At 64.4% G+C, this 17,694-nt stretch overlaps 1 protein-coding gene across 3 annotated transcripts; it reads left to right on the forward strand.

Moving 5' to 3' along the window:
• Window positions 1-538: 538 nt before the first annotated feature.
• Window positions 539-17,225, forward strand: CASKIN1 (CASK interacting protein 1). Of its 3 annotated transcripts, none has more exons than XM_070568749.1 (20): window positions 539-946; window positions 6,858-6,909; window positions 7,016-7,113; window positions 7,313-7,458; window positions 7,552-7,647; window positions 7,774-7,904; window positions 8,442-8,550; window positions 8,631-8,739; window positions 8,835-8,929; window positions 9,080-9,197; window positions 10,260-10,361; window positions 10,467-10,555; window positions 10,630-10,714; window positions 10,801-10,892; window positions 11,668-11,778; window positions 11,857-11,958; window positions 13,393-13,531; window positions 13,611-15,635; window positions 16,279-16,693; window positions 16,989-17,225. In XM_070568749.1, the coding sequence occupies exons 1-20, from the start codon at window positions 853-855 to the stop codon at window positions 17,086-17,088; spliced, it is 4,308 nt and encodes a 1,435-aa protein (XP_070424850.1). In that variant the 5' UTR covers window positions 539-852; the 3' UTR covers window positions 17,089-17,225. The 3 variants fall into 3 exon arrangements, with proteins under 3 accessions (XP_070424850.1, XP_070424848.1, XP_070424849.1); XM_070568748.1 differs by lacking the exon at window positions 539-946 and adding an exon at window positions 6,170-6,484; XM_070568747.1 differs by lacking the exons at window positions 11,668-11,778; window positions 11,857-11,958 and having other exon boundaries at window positions 702-946.
• The last annotated feature ends 469 nt before the right edge of the window (window positions 17,226-17,694 follow it).

A 17,694-nucleotide genomic window follows, 5' to 3' on the forward strand; every position in this document is an offset into this window, starting at 1 on the left:
TGGGGTTCAGATTGAAGCTGAGGGGGCTGTTGTCTGCATTGTTTGTAGAGAGAGAACAGAGGCTGCAGGGGAATAAGGTGCAGTTGCGAGGGGAGGGGGGGTGCGAGTTCCCTGACACCGAATTCATTATTGGGAGATTCCTCTCCACAATCCCTCGACACCTCCCACGGGAACCACGGGCCAGAAACGTCTGACAGCCTCTGGCGGGCCGGCTCGCGTGCCGCCGGCGCCCAGGTCTCTCCGTACCCGGTCCCCGCCCGCCCACTGCCTCTGAGTCCCTCCCCACTTGGATCCCGCAGCCTCTGGAAGCCTCTCAGGCTCAGCCTCGCGCCGCCGCCGAGTCGGGGCTCAGTGTCCGGCCCCCCGGCAGCTGCTGTCCCCAGCCCCTGGCGGTCGCCCGGGGCCGCCGGGTGTCCGCAGAGGCCGGGCCTGACCCGCGCGGCCCGCACGTGGGGAGGGGGCGTCTCGGGAGGCCGGGGCCTGATGTAGGGGCGGAGCCAAGGAGCCGGGCGCGCGGCCGGCGCGGGCGGACGGAGGTCAGCGGCCGCAGGAGCTGGACCCAGGCGTCCGGGAGGCGGCGCCAGGTGGCGCGCCCCCGCCCCGCGCCCGCCGCCGCCGGCCCCCGCCCCCGGGCCGCCCCCCGCCCGTGACGCGCTCCCCGCCCCCTCCGCGCCGGGAGCCGGAGCCGGAGCCGGAGCCCGAGCCCGAGGACGGCGAGGGGCGCGGGCGGCGGAGGAGGCGGCGGGGGAGGGCGGAGGATGCGGCCGGTGCCGCGGGGCCGCCGCCGCCGCCGCCTCTGAACCGCGCCGAGCGCACGGAGCGCAGCCGCGTCGCTGCGGCCCCGGCCGCGCCATGGGGAAGGAGCAGGAGCTGGTGCAGGCGGTGAAGGCGGAGGACGTGGGGACCGCGCAGAGGCTGCTGCAGAGGCCGCGGCCCGGGAAGGCCAGTGAGTGCGGGGGACGCGGGGGGCGCGGGTGGGAGCCGCGGCGCGCCGGGGGGCCCTCTCCAGCGCGGAGCCCCCCACTCCTCCCGGCGTAGGGCGGGGAGGGGGATGCTGTCGGGTCCCCGGGGGCGGGGCGGGGCCAGCAGCGCCCAGACCCTTGGTCCGCGTCCCCTGTTCCCAGCGCTGAAGGAGGGGCGGCGCCGAGCGCCGGGCCGTCACCCCCAGCCCCCCAGCGGGCACCTGGCGGCACCCACCTCCCTGAGCGCAGGCATTCGCATCCCTCCCTCCGTCCCCCTCCCTTCCCGGGCTGCGGGCTGACAGCTGGAGGTCTCTACTGGGCCTTTAAAGGGCGAGGCGGATGCCCCCCCAACCATGGAGAGAGAGAGGGGGCCCTTGCGGTGAGGGGAAACCACAGGGCTGACAGTCCGTCAGACCCCCTCCCTGCCCCGTGTTTAATAACAAGCTTTGCAGAAAAGGGGGGGCTGGACCATGCTGGGGGTGTGGCTGCCCAGGCATGGCCGGTTGGAGGCCATTTACTAATGGGGGAGCAGAGGTCCAAAGTCGCCCAGCCCAGGGCAGGCTGAGCTCTGGGCAAGTGGGGACACTGCAACAGACCCTAGTCCTCTCTGGTTTCCCTGCTGGGAAAGGGGGCTGTGGGAGGGAGGGGGGCTCCCGCTGGCCATCCTGAGCATGTGCTCTGGGGGCTCCAGGGAGGGGTTGGAGCTTGGATCCTTGATCCCAGCACTCATCCCAGCTCAGCCTGGAGCCTCCCCCGGGGCCACGGGAGATGGATGGATGGGCGTGTGGACCAGCTGCGTGTGCGGCTGCGCACGTATGGCTGTGTCAGTGTGTCAGGGCACCTGTGCGGGCGCGGGCAGGGCTCTGCGGGGTGGCACGTGGGGTCTGGGTTCCTCCTCCCCACACCACCCCCAGGGACTGTATGTAAGCCAAGGAGGCTCCCTCCTCTCTCTCCAGGGGGGATGCTGAGAACTGAGACTGCCTCTGGTGCGGGTGAGGGGTAGGTCCTTGAGCCCCGGGAAGACCCTCTGCTGCAGCCCCGCCTGGCCAGCTCCTGTCTGCTCTGTGCAATTAGAGAGCCACACATCCGTGCCTTGTAGACACACATACACAGGCTGGCCCTGCTTTCTACACCCGAGGCCCCGGGATGGTCTCCCACTTGAGGCTGGCTTCAGGGCTTCAGGGCTCAGAAAAGCAGAGGCAGCTTCCGCAGAGCCCGGAAAGCCGGTCGAGGGATTGAGAGGTGTAAGGCAAGGTAAAGGCTTCCACCTAGTGGCCGTGCGACCTTGGGCACAGACAGCGCTGGTTCTCCCGGTCTCAGTCTGCTCACCTGTAGGATGGGGACATCTGTGGTCCCTGCCTCGTAGCAGGGATGTAAGAACTGTGAGAGAGTGCACCTGAAGCCCAGGCACTCAGTAAGTGCTCAGTGAGTGCTATGACCAACCCTTAGATAGTCCAGGGCAGGCAGGCAGGGAAGTGGGGGCATCAGATTTGGGGGTTCCTCCTGCTTTCTATTCTGGCCACCCGGGGAAGGTGTGGGGATTCTTACCTCGACCTGGGTCTCCACCCAGATCTCTGCATTTGCCCCTGCTGAGTCTGGTCTGGGCAGGAGAGACACCTGCCCTGGCCCCCTTAGCCGGGCTCTCTGACTCAGAGGGGCGGGTGTAATAAATCAGACAGAGAAATCCCTCCATGAATTAGCTCGGTTGTCATGACAACACTGGCCTGCTTTGGAGTAAGATATATTTTGATTCAGCAAAGTACAAGTACAGCTGGAGTTTGGGCCATTGCTGGGCAGGGGACATCCAGTAGTGCTCCCTAGGGCCCCTCGACTCCAGAGGTGTTCTCCCAGGACTCTGTTTCCATGGTCTCCTCCCTGTGTGGCACCTTCCTTCCGCCGTAGGCTCTGCCAGCCTCCCCATCCCACCTCAAAGGGACCCTCCCTTTGCATGCACAGACACCGGCACCTAGCAGTCGTCCTTGAGGGGAAGAAGAGACTGCACTGGAGGGAAAATGCTGGGGTGGGGGCTGGCCTTCTGCTAGGGGTGGGGGGACACCCTGCCCTTCCTTCAGGCCCAACCTCCCCTCCCCTGGATTCTCTGGAGCCCACAGGCCAGTGCTCCTGGGCTCTCACTTGGCTACTGATAGTTCCCTTCCAGCCTCTGACCTGGAGCTCCCGCCTGCAGGGAGCTGGGAGGAGGCTGTACTGGTCCTGCCTGCCCTGCGGGAGGCCATAGGGCTCAGCCGCTCTGAGATGGGTCCCAAGGAGGCCAGGACCACATCCCTGTAGAGGACAGATGTGACTCTGTGGGGTGGCCTGTGAGTGGCTTCTGTGATTGGAGGAGCATCTGGCCAGAGGGGTAGAGGGGCCAGTAGGGTAGGGTAGGGTGGGAGAGGGGCCAGGGCTGGTTCCTCCAGGGCCTCTGCAGCCTGGAGTTTGGAGCTGGCCTCCAAGGTAGGGATGGTCCCAGGGGCGCAGTTAGAGGGCTGGCTGACACGAGATGGGAGAGCCCAGGTCTTGGGGTGGGCTGGGGGCGAAGTTTATGCACTCTTGCTGATGTGGAATCTGTAGGACTTAGTGCCCTTGTGGAAAATGGAAAGGGAGCTCCTGGGACTTAGCTTGGTCCCCCTTGCCCCCTTCCCCCCACCCACTTGGCCCTCCAGCTGTGCTGTGCTCCAGCTTCATTCAGAGCACCCGTCTGTGTGAGGCGCAGCCTCCTCAGCCCCAGGCAGGCTTCAGTTCTGGGACCTTCCCGGGTGCCCAGTAGCCCTTACAGGAGTTGGAGCCTCTGACCTGGAGCTCCCGCCTGCAGGGAGCTGGGAGGAGGCTGTACTGGTCCTGCCTGCCCTGCGGGAGGCCATAGGGCTCAGCCGCTCTGAGATGGGTCCCAAGGAGGCCAGGACCACATCCCTGTAGAGGACAGATGTGACTCTGTGGGGTGGCCTGTGAGTGGCTTCTGTGATTGGAGGAGCATCTGGCCAGAGGGGTAGAGGGGCCAGTAGGGTAGGGTAGGGTGGGAGAGGGGCCAGGATGGAGAAGAGCTCCAAGACCTCAAGCTCTTCTCCATCCAGTTCCAGCTGTTTTCCTCTTTGAAGAGACAGGGCAGGGAGAGGGGTGAATGACCTCAGCAAGATGCCCTCCTCATGTGGGAGTGGTCCCCTTCTGGATGGAGACTCCCCCTCCCCCTTGGCTTCTGTGTCACTTCCTGGGCCTTGACCTCCAGCCCCTCTGAAATTTCAGTGCCTGCAATCGTGGCCAGGTGAGCAGGTGAGCCTGGCTCTGGGTTCCACTCTGAGCACCTGGCTCAGCAGCTGCCTGGGAGGCCCTGGCTATGGGAGGGAGGAGAGGGCCCCAGCCTGGGAAGTCTTGGAGGAGAAGCTGGGAACTGGCTACACTGGGACTCAGAAGAGTGGGGGCAGCAAACACTGAGGTTGGGCCAAGTGTTCCAGGGGGAGGACCTCCTAAGTGAGGCCCTGGGCAGGTGTGTGTGTGGGGGGGTCGTTATGGGACAGCGATGTCTGTGCTCCCTTCAGCTTAATGACAAGGGATTCTGGCAGGTCTGGCTGCATAATTCACAGAGCCCAGTGCAAAATGAAAATGTAGGGTGCCTTAGTCCAAAAGTTAAGAATTTCATGATGGCAACAGCAGAGCGTCCAACTAGACGTGGGGTCCTTCTGAGTGACTGCACGGTCACACGCCTGAAGGTGGCCCTGGCAGGCAGGCAGAGGGTGTGAGATGGGGATATCAGTTCAGTTGCCAATTTTCCGAGCACCTCATCTATGCCTGGCACTGTGTTAGCCACTGAGGATATGGCAGTGGGCAAAACAGACAAAAACCCGTGTCCTCTTGGAGCTGTAGGCCAGGGATAGAGATGGACAATAACCAAGATTAGTGGTGGTGATGGGGCTGAAAAGAAAAATACAACATACAGGGCATGGGAAGGGGGTTACTGTTTTGGATGGGGAGGCCAGGGAGGCTTTGCCGAGCAGGTGACACTTGGGTAAAAACTTGAAGGGGAAGGGAGTCATGGGGCTAATGGGGGAAGAAACAGCCTACACCCATATACGTAGCATATGCAAAGGCCCTGTGGAGTGCCATCAAGGAGGCTCGTGTGGCTGAGACAGAGGTGATGAGGGAGTCAAAGCAAAAGCAGGAGGGGCTGCATTACGAGGAGCCATCGTCCAGCTTCGGCCTCCAAGCGCAGTGAGACGGGACTGTGGGAGGGTCTTCAGGAAGCAGCCACAAGATCAGAGTCATGTTCTAAGAGGGTCCCCTGAGCTCGGCGGGTGTGGAGGATAGACTGAAAGGGGTGGGGTAGAAGTGGGGATGCCAGTGGGAGGGGACGGCAGTGAGCCTTCGCGAGATGCTGGCCTGGCCCGTTGTGGTGACAGTGGCGGGGGCAAAGATTCTGAGTGTACTTTGAGTGTCTTGAAAGATTTACTGATGGAGAAGGTACCAGGTTCTCAAGAAAGGGCCCAGGGCTGACTCCAAGGTTTTGGCCTGGACCATGGAGAGGAAGAGTGGCATTGCTGCCAACTTAGGTGGTCATTAGCGCCAGCAAAGTGTCTGAGCAGAGGCGGAGGGCAGGGAGTGGAGCCGCCGCTCTTCCCGGAGGCTTCACCTTTGCAGGAGAAGCCCCTGCCCTGCCGGAGAGGGTGGGGGTGGGATTCCTATGGAGCTAATGTTAGTAATTGCCACTTACGGAGCCGACTCCATGCCAGACCCTTCATGCTTTATGTCTGGAAAAGCCCTTAGGCCTGCAAGGCTGGCCCTGTTAGCTTCCTTTGGGCTCAGGGCCAAGGCCATAGGGCTAGGAAGGGGCCGATTGTGAGGAGCAGAGTGAGGACCCGAATTCAGCCCTGTCTGACTTTAGGGGCTTCATGGGCCACTGGGGCGCACACCCTGCATCCAGCGGCTGTGGGTCACTGAGTGGGCCTGCAGCAGCCCCTCTGTGACTCGACGCCCTCGGGCCCCCCACCCCCACCTCTGTCCTGGGCCTGCACAAAGGGGCTTCTGTCCTGCCAGCCCCTCCCTCAGAGAGCAACTGACCCACAAATGGGTTATGTAACCATGGCCCAGACAGGCAGGGGCTTGGCTGCAGTCCGGCTGGACCTGCGCCTACGGGGAGGGTACCGGTGGGCTCCCCTCCTCTGGCAGGCGACTGGTGGAGGCCAGGACCCAGGAGTCCCTGGGAGGAGACTGAGGCTGAAGGGAGGGCTCAGGCCCCTTAGGCTTCAGGCAGGGTGGTCTTGTGGCCTGAGTGTGCCCCTGTAGATGAGGTGGCCATTCTGGTGTGGTCACTCAGAGGCATCGGCGGCCTCCGCTGCCTGCTCTGCTGGATGGGGCTCGTGTACACTGGCCTGGCCGCGGCTGGGAGTGGGGAGAGGCTAATCCCTGGAAATGCAGATCTTCTCAGAGATACCCCCATTTCCGGGTGTTCCAGCCTTCCCGGGCCACCCCCGGCCCCATCTGGGTCCTTCTGAGAGACAGATTGGGTGGCTCTCTCCCTCCCACATCAGCAGGTGCTCAGCCAGCGTCCCAAGGGAGGGGGGACTTGTGCACATGTGTGTGCTCGTGTGGGTGCACAGCACTGGCTTCTGTCCCCAGGCAGGGCTAGGCCTGGAGCCCTTGGCCCTGTGAACCTCCCCCCGTCTTAGTTTAGTGGAAAACCGAGGTCCAAGAGCTGGTACCTGGGGCTGAGTGCAGGGAACAGAGTTAAATGAATGAGTGAATTTTTCTAGACTAAGGACCTAGATAGCTTTGGCTCTGAGCCTGCCAGGGAGCTAAGCAGAGCCCTCTGGCGGCTCTTAGGCTGCCTAGAGGGGGATGGGACCCCGGCAGGCCTCAGCAGGGGCAGTCAGAGCCTCCCTCATGGTGTCTCCTTCCCACCCCCAGAGCTCCTGGGCTCCACCAAGAAGATCAATGTCAACTTCCAGGACCCAGATGGGTGAGTTTTCAGCCAAGGAGATGCCAGTCTGGAATGGGGGTCAGGGGCTCCTGGGAAGGCTAGGGTGCCAGGGTCCTTGCCCATATATGCCTGTTGCCCACCTCAGCTTCTCTGCCCTGCACCACGCGGCACTGAATGGCAACACGGAATTGATCACCCTGCTGCTGGAGGCCCAGGCTGCTGTGGACATCAAGGACAACAAAGGCAAGCCCTGTCAGTGACCTCAGAGCCAGGGGCAGGGGGCTGATGTCAGGGATGGTGTCCACGGAGACCTGGACAGTTCCTTGATTGAGGCCTCAGTCTGGGTCCTCATGAGGCATGTCCTCGTGGGATCAGTGTCCTGGAGGTCAGGGTTGGGTGCAGGGTCAGGTGCTAGCTCCCAACAGCCCCCACCTGCCCCCAGGCATGCGGCCACTGCACTACGCAGCCTGGCAGGGCCGGAAGGAGCCCATGAAGCTGGTGCTGAAAGCGGGCTCAGCAGTGAACATCCCCTCCGATGAGGGCCACATCCCTCTGCACCTGGCAGCCCAGCATGGTCACTACGATGTGGTAAGGCCCACCTCGGGGGTGGCAGGGCACCTGGGGTGGCTTGAGCCCGGAGGACGCCGTGGGCCTGACTGGGTCCCGTGGCGGTCCCCACAGTCCGAGATGCTGCTCCAGCACCAATCCAACCCATGCATGGTGGACAACTCGGGGAAGACTCCCCTAGACCTGGCCTGTGAGTTCGGTCGCGTCGGGGTAAGTCTCCTCAGGGAGCCGAGCAGGACTCCACCTGTTCCATCCTCCTCTCCTGGGGTGGGAGTGGGTGACTGACCTGCACCCCCGCCCCATTTCCCGACCCCTGACTCTGACCCCTCCCTCAAGGTGGTCCAGCTGCTCCTGAGCAGCAACATGTGTGCGGCCCTGCTGGAACCCCGGCCCGGTGACACCACCGACCCCAATGGCACCAGCCCCCTGCACCTGGCAGCCAAGAATGGCCACATTGACATCATCAGGTATGGCCGTGGGGGCAGAGGAGGGGGACCCAGCCTCAAGGTGCCTGCTCCTGGCTCAGTGATGAGACAGGAACAGCCAGGGAGCTGCAGAGATGAGGTCAGGCCTCTGGATGCGAAAGACACTTCCAGCTGTCCACATAAAGGATGTGCCAAAGGGGGCTGGGGAGGGGGCTTCTACACCCCCACAGACCAGACCCTACGGCAACGTGCCACTTGCATGGTGAACTTGTGGAGACACTTAACTTCTCTGAGCCTGTTTCCCCATCTGTAAAGTGGGCATCACAACTAGGATGAGACAAGCTGTAGAGTGGGCATCACAACTAGGATGAGACGAGACCACAGCTCTGAAGGGTTGGCATGGGGCGGGGCATTTCTACCAGCACTCCATCACTGTCAGATACTGTGTTGTCATGGAGGTGGTGCAGGGCTGGCTCATCCTTGGGCCCCTGGGAATTGGGGCCCAGCTTGGGGGTGCTGGCCTGGAGGGCTCCTATAAGCCCTCCTATAAGCCCTACCTGCTCCCCGGCTTCCTGCCAGACTCCTCCTCCAAGCTGGCATTGACATTAACCGCCAGACCAAGTCCGGCACGGCCCTGCACGAGGCTGCACTCTGTGGGAAGACAGAAGTGGTTCGGCTGCTGCTGGACGTGAGTTAAGGAACCAGGGGGAGCTGGGGCCGGGCAGGGGCGGGGGCCTCCTGACAGGCCTTGCCCTCTGGCACATGCAGAACGGGATCAATGCCCACGTGAGAAACACCTACAGCCAGACGGCCCTGGACATTGTGCACCAGTTCACCACATCCCAGGCCAGCAAAGAGATCAAGCAGCTGCTGCGAGGTGGGCCCCAGGGTTAGGGGAGCACAGGGGGCCTGGGCGGGGCCTGGGCCAGGCTGGCTCTCAGGACTGGGTGGGTCTGCCTCCTCTGTCCCCAGAGGCCTCGGCTGCACTGCAGGTCCGGGCAACCAAGGATTATTGCAACAATTACGACCTGACCAGCCTCAATGTGAAAGCTGGGGACATCATCACAGTAAGGATGGCCTGGGGCAGCTGGAGCAGGGACTGTGGGACCCACAGCAGTTGGGGGGTCAGGGGATCTGGGCAGGAGGCCCAGGCCACCCACCTGCCTGACTTGGTGGGGTGTCCCCCTGAGGGTGCTCCCCCTACCTCATCTGGCCAGGTCCTTGAGCAGCATCCAGATGGCCGGTGGAAGGGCTGTATCCATGACAACCGGACAGGCAACGACCGAGTGGGCTATTTCCCGTCTTCCCTGGGCGAGGCCATTGTCAAACGAGCAGGCAAGTCTCACTTGGGCCAGGGCTCAGGGCCAGAAGGAGGCAGTGTGCGTGTGTGTTGGGCGGCAAGGCAAGAACCAAGCTCTAGCCATCGCTAGATGTGGGGTCCAGAGTGGGTACAGCAGCGTGTCCTGCCGGCTGTCTCCTCATCAGTGTCCCCATGCCCATTCTTTCATTTATTCAATAGACATTGCATGCCAGCCACTAGGAATAGATGGTGACACAGATGGACATTATTCCTGCTCTCGAGGAGCTTGTCCCCCAGGACGGAAGGGCGCAGGGGACAGGGAAGTAAACATGGAAGGAAATGTACCAACCAATGACACAGAGAATGTGTGTGGAGACCTGCTTTAGACAGGGTGCTCAGAGAAGGCCCTGAGAAATGGGAGGGGCCAGCCACAGGCACAGCCTTTCAGGCAGGGGGAACCACATATGCAAAGGCACTGAGGCAGGAAAGAGTGTGACATGTAAGGATCCAAAGGAGGCCAGCGTGGCTGTTGCCGAATGAGGGAGAGGGAAAAGGGAGCAGGACAAGGCCACAGGGCCATGGAACAGTTTCAGATAGGAGACTGGTGAGTAAGTTTACCTCACACAGAGGACATGGAGATTGACAGGTGGGGTGAGAGGGTATAAGCGGGACACTTAAGAGGTGTGGCCAGCCCACTCATAGTCATCTAATTCCCTGAGGTGGGGAGCCTTGCCCCAGGCTCCTGGGGGCCTCTTCCTTGCCCAAGCTCCCCTGACAGAGGTTGCACCCTCCAACAATTCCCCCCACCTGCAGGACCACGGGGCCACTGTCATGACAGCCTGGCTTGGGCCCCTCTCTGCCACGTTCTCCTGCCCTCAAATGTCCAGGGTGGGGAGGGATCTTCTGAGGGTCTCTCAGCTCCTTGGAGACAGCCAGGGCAGGAGGAGGCTGTGGTGCTGACCCCCAAGGTATGTGTGTCCAGCCTCTGCTCTGCCCAGGCTCGGGGACCAGGCCAGGGGATGCCTGCCCGTCTCTTGGTGTCAGGCCCCTGGACCTGGGCTGGCCCAGGACTCAGCAAGGCTGTGCTCGGCCCGCAGGTTCCCGAGCAGGCGCCGAACCAGGCCCACCCCAGGGAGGCGGCTCGTCGGGGTCGTCTGCACCCTCCGAGGAGATCTGGGTGCTAAGGAAGCCTTTTGCAGGTAGGTGGGGGGCCTCAGGAGGACAGGGGCGGTGGCACTTAGGCAAGGCAGCACCTGGGCTAGGCAGGGCCAGGACTGGCTGATGATGCTCCCTCCTGCTGGCAGGTGGGGACCGCAGCGGCAGCTTGAGCAGTGTGGCTGGTGGCCGGAGCAGTGGGGGCCACACCCTGCACGCAGGCTCTGAAGGGGTCAAGGTAGGTGGGTGGTGGCAGGGCTGGGGTGGCCTGCGCCTGGAGCAGCACTGGCCAGCGGCCTGTCTGGGTTGCAGCTCCTGGCAACCGTGCTCTCCCAGAAGTCCGTCTCTGAGTCCAGCCCCGGGGACAGCCCCGTCAAACCTCCGGAAGGCTCCACAGGTAAGAGCGAGGACAGATGTCCACTGGCCCGGCAGGGAGGTGGCCCCTGAGCAGCCCTTGCCTCACCATGCCCTCTTGTCCCCCAGGTGTGGCCCGGTCCCAGCCTCCAGTGGCCCATGCCGGGCAAGTCTATGGGGAGCAGCCGCCCAAGAAGCTGGAGCCAGCGTCGGAGGGCAAGGTACAGGGCCCGGCCCAGCTGCAGGGAGGGGCGCCCGGGCAGCCTGCCTGGCCTGGCCACAGCACAGCCAGGGCTCTTGACAGACCAGGCCCGTCCTTCTGTCTGTCTGTCAGTCTGTGTGTGTAGGTGTTGTCTATTGTGCAGGCTGTGTGTGTGAGCTAACGTGTCTAGGAAGTGTGACGCAGGCATAAGGTGAGTGGGGAGAGTGCGCGTGAGTGGACGGTGTGACTGCAAGCTGGGCACGTGTGTGCGTGTGTGGAAGGGCACGGGTGTGATTCGAGACAAGGTGTGTGGGGGTGAGGCGGGTCCTGTGTGCATGCCCCCATGTGCTGGGGAAGGTGTGAGCTGCTGGCTGAGTCCTGCACACCTCTGGGCAGAGCCCACCTTCTAGGGAGTTGGGGGGGAGCAGCGCTAAGTGGTCCTGCCTGAGGCCCCATTCCCAGAGCCCCTCCCATGGGGCCACACTGCAGGGTATTCCTGATGCAGGAATGGGGTGGGGGGCACGGTCAGGGAGGCCTGTGACACAGACAGCACCTGGACCCTCCTGGTGGAGATCATGGAAGGAGGCCGAAGTGCTGGACAATGCTCGAGACGGTGGCATCCAGAATCTGAGTGAGGAGGAGCGGGGCCTGGCTGCAGACGGACCAGTGGACAGCGGACCAAGTAGCTGCGTGGCCTGCAGCCGAGCAGCGAAGGAGGCACTGCAATGGCTGGGGTGCACGCCTGGAGGGCGGGTGGGCAGGCGAGCCTGCAGCGGGTGCCCTGTGTCTTCCAGAGCGCCGAGGCTGTCAGCCAGTGGCTTGCCACGTTCCAGCTGCAGCTCTACGCCCCTAACTTCATCAGCGCGGGCTATGACCTGCCCACCATCAGCCGCATGACCCCTGAGGTGAGCCACCTGCAGGCTGGACATCAGCTGTGACCCAGAGACATTAGCCTCCTGCTAATGGGCCTCTCCTCCTCCTAGGACCTCACGGCCATCGGGGTCACCAAGCCAGGCCACCGGAAGAAGATCACTGCAGAGATCAGCGGCTTGAACATCCCCGACTGGCTGCCTGAGCACAAACCCGTAAGGCCCCCTGCACCCCAGTGGCCGGGCCCAGGATGGGCAGACAGACAGACAGCCTGCCTCCTTGGCTACAGCCCTCATGTGTCCTCTGGGGCTCCAGGGAGTGGAGAGCAGAGGATAGCCCCCCAGCAGTGACCTGCCTGGATGGCTTCTGTTGGTCTGTCACAGGCACTGGGGCCAGCCTCCCTGGGACAGGGGTGACAGCCTCTGAGCTGAAAGGGAGAGGGGAACCTGAAGCCAGGAGAGTCCCCCTCTCCACTACATGCTCCTGCAAAGACCCCCTCCACACTCAGGCAGTCACAAAGGGACCCCACAGCACTGCCATTGCAAGCCACCCAGAGACGGAAGGGGGGCCTGCGTTGATGGGTGTGCTTGCACACACCCAGGCACATGTGTGGGGAAGATGTATGTGCATGTGTGTGCTTTGTGTATACAGACAGCACGTGTGCACTAAATACATTCAAGGTGCCCATTGAGGAGTGCATGCGCACACCCACATGCTCAACTGCACTTGCCAGCTGTGCTGACAGCTGACACCCACACCAACCTGGGGCCCGTGCTGTTACTAACAGGCACCCACATGGTAGGATAGGTCCTGGGCCAGGGGAAGGTGGGCCTGGGGCCTGTCCCATCCATGCTACCTCTCTGAGCCTCACATTGAGCTTCGGGCTTCCATTCATTGATGGGGGAGAGGCCATGGCCACCAGAAGCCCCCAGAGCCCTGGGCTGGTGACAGACAGTTCCATGCTCATCCGCCCTGCCTTGCCCCACACAGTCAGTGGCTCAGGGGCCTTCCAGTAAGCACAGCTGGGTCCCCTAGACCTCACTTTGCTCTGCACCCAGGGGGTGACCGAGTGTGCTGCGTGTTAGTGTGTGAGTGACGTCCAGCTGCGAGTGTGGACAGGTGGATGCCGTTCATGGAGCGACCAAGTGGTTCTGGGTGAAGACCCTTGTGGATATTTGCACGCATGTGTGATGTGGCCATGTGATAACGGCCTGATGCGGGCAGGGAAATGGTGAGAGGGCGTGTGACATGGAGGGGTGTCAGTGCCTGTGTACGGCTGAGACGCAGGGTGTGTGTGTACATGTATCTGGTTGGTGGCACTGTGTGTCTGTGTCCATGACGTGCAGGATGTGTCCCCATGGGTGCCTGGGCAAGCACAGAAGTGCGTTCTTCCTCCTCCCGTAAATGGTGTCCTGAAGACAGGGTCACTCCGTGTGTATGTGTGTGCGTGTGTTCGCATGTGCGTGTCAGCTGGCCTCAGGCTCCAGTTGAGGCTGCGCTGTCTCCAAAGCTGATACTTCTGGCCTGTCCATTTGTCCTTCTGTCTGTCTGTGCTGGGCCGGCCCGGTGTCCCCTCCCCCAACGCTCTGAGTAGTGGGCAGGATGTGGGCAGCCAGCGTGTGCTGCCCTCTGCATCCCCTGCTCCATAGGCTAACCTGGCCATGTGGCTGTCCATGATCGGCCTGGCCCAGTACTACAAGGTGCTGGTGGACAACGGCTACGAGAACATCGACTTCATCACCGACATCACCTGGGAGGACCTGCAGGAGATCGGCATCACCAAGCTGGGTGAGGCCCCCGCCCTGGGCCCCTCTGCCTCCTATTGTTGACATCCTCCCTAGTCTGACCTGTCCTGTGTCTCACTCAGGACACCAAAAAAAGCTGATGTTGGCTGTGAGGAAACTGGCTGAGCTGCAGAAAGCAGAGTATGCTAAATATGAGGGGGGACCCCTGCGCCGGAAGGCACCCCAGTCTCTTGAAGTGATGGCCATTGAGTCGCCACCCGCGCCTGAGCCTGCCCCGGCTGACTGCCAGTCTCCTAAGATGACCACCTTCCAGGACAGTGAGCTCAGTGGCGAGCTGCAGGCTGCCATGACTGGCCCTGCTGAGGGGGCTGCTGCCACCGCTGCCACTGCTGAGAAGCCCTCCAACCACCTGCCGCCCACCCCAAGGGCCTCCATGCGGCAGGAGCCCAGCCTGGGCGGGCGGGCACGGCACATGAGCAGCTCTCAGGAGCTGCTGGGCGATGGGCCCCCCGGGCCTGGCAGCCCCATGTCACGAAGCCAGGAATACCTGCTGGATGACGGGCCAGCCCCTGGAACCCCACCCAAGGAGGCCCGGCCGAGCCGCCATGGCCATAGCGTCAAGCGGGCCAGTGTGCCCCCAGTGCCTGGAAAGCCACGGCAGGTCCTTCCACCAGGTGCCAGCCACTTCACACCCCCTCAGACGCCCACGAAAGCCCGGCCAGCCTCCCCCCAGGCCCTGGGGGGACCTCATGGTCCAGCCCCAGCCACAGCCAAGGTGAAGCCCACCCCACAGCTGCTGCCACCAACAGAGCGACCCATGTCACCCCGCTCACTGCCTCAGTCACCCACACACCGCGGCTTTGCCTACGTGCTGCCCCAGCCTGTGGAGGGCGAGGCAGGGCCAGCTGCTCCGGGGCCTGTGCCCGTGCCCACGCTGTGCCTGCCCCCCGAGGCCGACGTGGAGCCGGAGCGGCCCAAGAAGCGCGCCCACAGCCTGAACCGCTACGCAGCATCTGACAGCGAGCCAGAGCGGGACGAGCTGCTGGTGCTGGCTGCCGGAGGGCCCTATGCCACAGTCCAGAGACGTGTGGGCCGCAGCCACTCGGTACGAGCACCCGCCGGTGCCGACAAGAACGTCAACCGCAGCCAGTCATTCGCTGTGCGGCCTCGAAAGAAAGGGCCCCCGCCGCCCCCGCCCAAGCGCTCCAGCTCAGCCATGGCCAGTGCCAACCTGGCTGATGAGTCGGTGCCAGATGCTGAGACTGAGGGGGCTGCACCTGAGGACGGCCGGCTGGGGGTCCGGGCACAGCGCCGGCGGGCTAGCGACCTGGCAGGCAGCGTGGACACAGGCAGTGCCGGCAGTGTGAAGAGCATCGCAGCCATGCTTGAGCTGTCATCCATTGGGGGTGGGGGCCGAGTAGCCCGCAGGCCCCCGGAGGGCCACCCCACGCCTCGCCCTGCCAGCCCAGAGCCAGGCCGGGTGGCCACGGTGCTGGCCTCAGTGAAGCACAAGGAGGCCATTGGGCCTGACGGTGAGGTGGTCAACCGGCGCCGCACGCTCAGTGGGCCTGTCACAGGACTTCTGGCCACTGCCCGCCGGGGCCCTGGGGAGCCGGCGGGGCCTGCAGATCATGGCCACCTTGTAGAGGATGGCGCTGCCCGGCAGCGGCCTCGAGGTCCAGCCAAGGGTGAGGCAAGCGGGGAGGGCCCGCCTCTGGCCAGGGTAGAGGCCAGCGCCACCCTCAAGAGGCGCATCCGAGCCAAGCAGAATCAGCAGGAGAGCATCAAGTTCATCCTGACTGAGTCCGACACAGTCAAGCGCCGGCCCAAGGCCAAGGAGCGGGAGGCAGGTCCCGAGCTGCCCCCACCGCTGTCTGTGTACCAGAATGGCACAGGCACTGTGCGCCGCCGACCTGCCTCAGAGCAGGCCGGGCCCCCGGAGCTGCCCCCACCGCCCCCACCTGCTGAGCCACCCCCCTCCGACCTGATGCACCTGCCCCCGCTGCCCCCACCCGACAATGATGCCCGGAAACCGGCCAAGCCGCCTGTCTCTCCCAAGCCTGTCCTGGCTCAGCCTGTGTCCAAGATCCAGGGCTCGCCCACACCTGCCTCCAAGAAGGTGCCGCTGCCAGGCCCCAGCAGCCCAGGTAGGTGCAGGGAACCAGCTGGGGAAGGGCCCCACCCCACCTCCCCATCCATGGTCTGGGGGCTTTCCTCTTCTTGGATTTGATGAAGGCCACATGGAGTGAGGTGGGAAAGTGTCCCCAGACTCTCTCATCCATCAATCCATCAGACAACTCTTCTAGCCCAGAGCTGGGAGGATGGTGGATGGTCCTCAGGTTGCTCAGTGAAAGAGGCACAGAAACCCACAAATAGTAGCACCTGTGGAGGGAGGACTCTGACCCGGCTGGAGAGTGACCCCAGCACAGAAGGGGGGAAGAGACTTCCAGGCAGAAGGATCAGAGGTGCAAAGGCCCTGTGGCATTGAAGCAACAGAAGGGTCAGTGGCTGCAGCACGCCGCACCTGGAAGGAGATGGAAGTCTCCTTCCGGGCAGGGCTTGGAAGCAGTGAAGCCAGCAGGTTTGCACGGGGAAGAGCGCCTCCTAGCGGCTGCGGGGAAGCTGGGTCAGAGGGGTAGCGGAGGGCCGGGGCCGGGACCCGCAGGGCAGAGGGCAGTATCTCCTCTCCCCGGCGCCGAGGCGGGGCGCTGCCGCAGGGCCTCTGCCGGGAAAGGCAGCGCGCGCCCAGAGCAGCCTTCCGCCCCGGTGCGAGCCGCCTCCTCCCCGCAGAGGTGAAGCGCGCCCACGGCACGCCGCCGCCCGTGTCTCCCAAGCCGCCGCCGCCGCCCACGGCGCCCAAGCCGGCCAAGGCCGCGGCAGGGCTGCAGTCGGGCAGCGCCAGCCCGTCACCTGCGCCTTCGCCGGCGCGCCAGCCGCCCGCCGCCCTCGCCAAGCCGGCCAGCACGCCGCCCTCGCTGAGCGCCAGCCCCGCCAAGCCCCCGTCGCCCGGCGCGCCCGTGCTGCACGTGCCCGCCAAGCCGCCCCGCGCCGCCGCTGCCGCCGCCGCCGGACCCCCCGCCGCGGCCGACGGCGCCTCGCCCGGCGACAGCGCCCGACAGAAGCTGGAGGAGACGAGCGCGTGCCTCGCGGCGGCGCTGCAAGCTGTAGAAGAGAAGATCCGGCAGGAGGACGCGCAGGGCCAGCGGTAGGCACCTGGCGGGGTCTGCGCGCCGCCTCGGCCCGTGCACACTCGGAGGCTGCCGTGCGCGGGCTGGGGACAAGTCCTGCTGGGAGGGGCGTGGTCTGGAGCCGTGCTGAGCACGGGGGGGCGTGGCCGACGTCGTGGGGCGGGCGCTGGCCACGCCCTTTTGCTCTGTGGGGCGTCGAGGCGTGGCCTCCGCCAGGGGCGGGGGCGGGCGGGGCCGGGCGGGGCCGGGGGCGGGCGGGGCCAGGCGGGGGGTGCGTGCCGGCTCCGCCCGCTCACGCCGCGCCGCCCCCAGCCCCGCGGCGGCCGAGGAGAAGAGCACCGGCAGCATCCTGGACGACATCGGCAGCATGTTCGACGACCTGGCCGACCAGCTGGACGCCATGCTGGAGTGACGCGGCCGCACATGGCGGGCCCACCCGCGCCGCCCGGGCTCCGGCCCGCACACTGACCTTTACCTCAGGATGGGCACCTCTGGGCAGGGCGCCAGCGGGCAGGGCGGACCGGGGGCGGCCGCGGGCACGAGGCGGGGCGGGCCAAGCTGCCCAGCCCCTGCACAAGCACAACTCCTGCCCCTGGGCCAGGCCGCTGAGGCCAGACGCCCAGCCTGGAGGACTGCCTGGCCGGGAGACCCAAGGGCTCTGGGCAGATGCTGCTGCCCCGCAGGTGCCCGTCCCTGTCTGCTGCTCCCTGTGCAATAACTGCTGGGCCACCCGCCCACCCGCCGCCAGGCTCTGCCTGCTGTGGGTGGAGGAGGGGCGGCCCCCGGCCTCCCTGCCCTGGGTCCAGGCTGGGCCCACCCTGGGAGGTGGCGGGAGGGGGGCACCAATGTAGCCCCCTCCCCAATCTGTGGCAGAGCACAGGCCTATGCCCAGCACAGAACTGCCCAGTGGGGACCTGTCAGCCGCTCCGGCGCAGCACAAGGGGCTGGGGCTGGGGTCAGGCCCCCTGCCCCACTGTACCCCCCAGAATATAAGCTATCGAGAGTATTAATTTATTGG

This window comes from Equus przewalskii, chromosome 12 (genome assembly GCF_037783145.1).
Source record: "Equus przewalskii isolate Varuska chromosome 12, EquPr2, whole genome shotgun sequence".
Taxonomy (NCBI): Eukaryota; Metazoa; Chordata; class Mammalia; order Perissodactyla; family Equidae; genus Equus; species Equus przewalskii.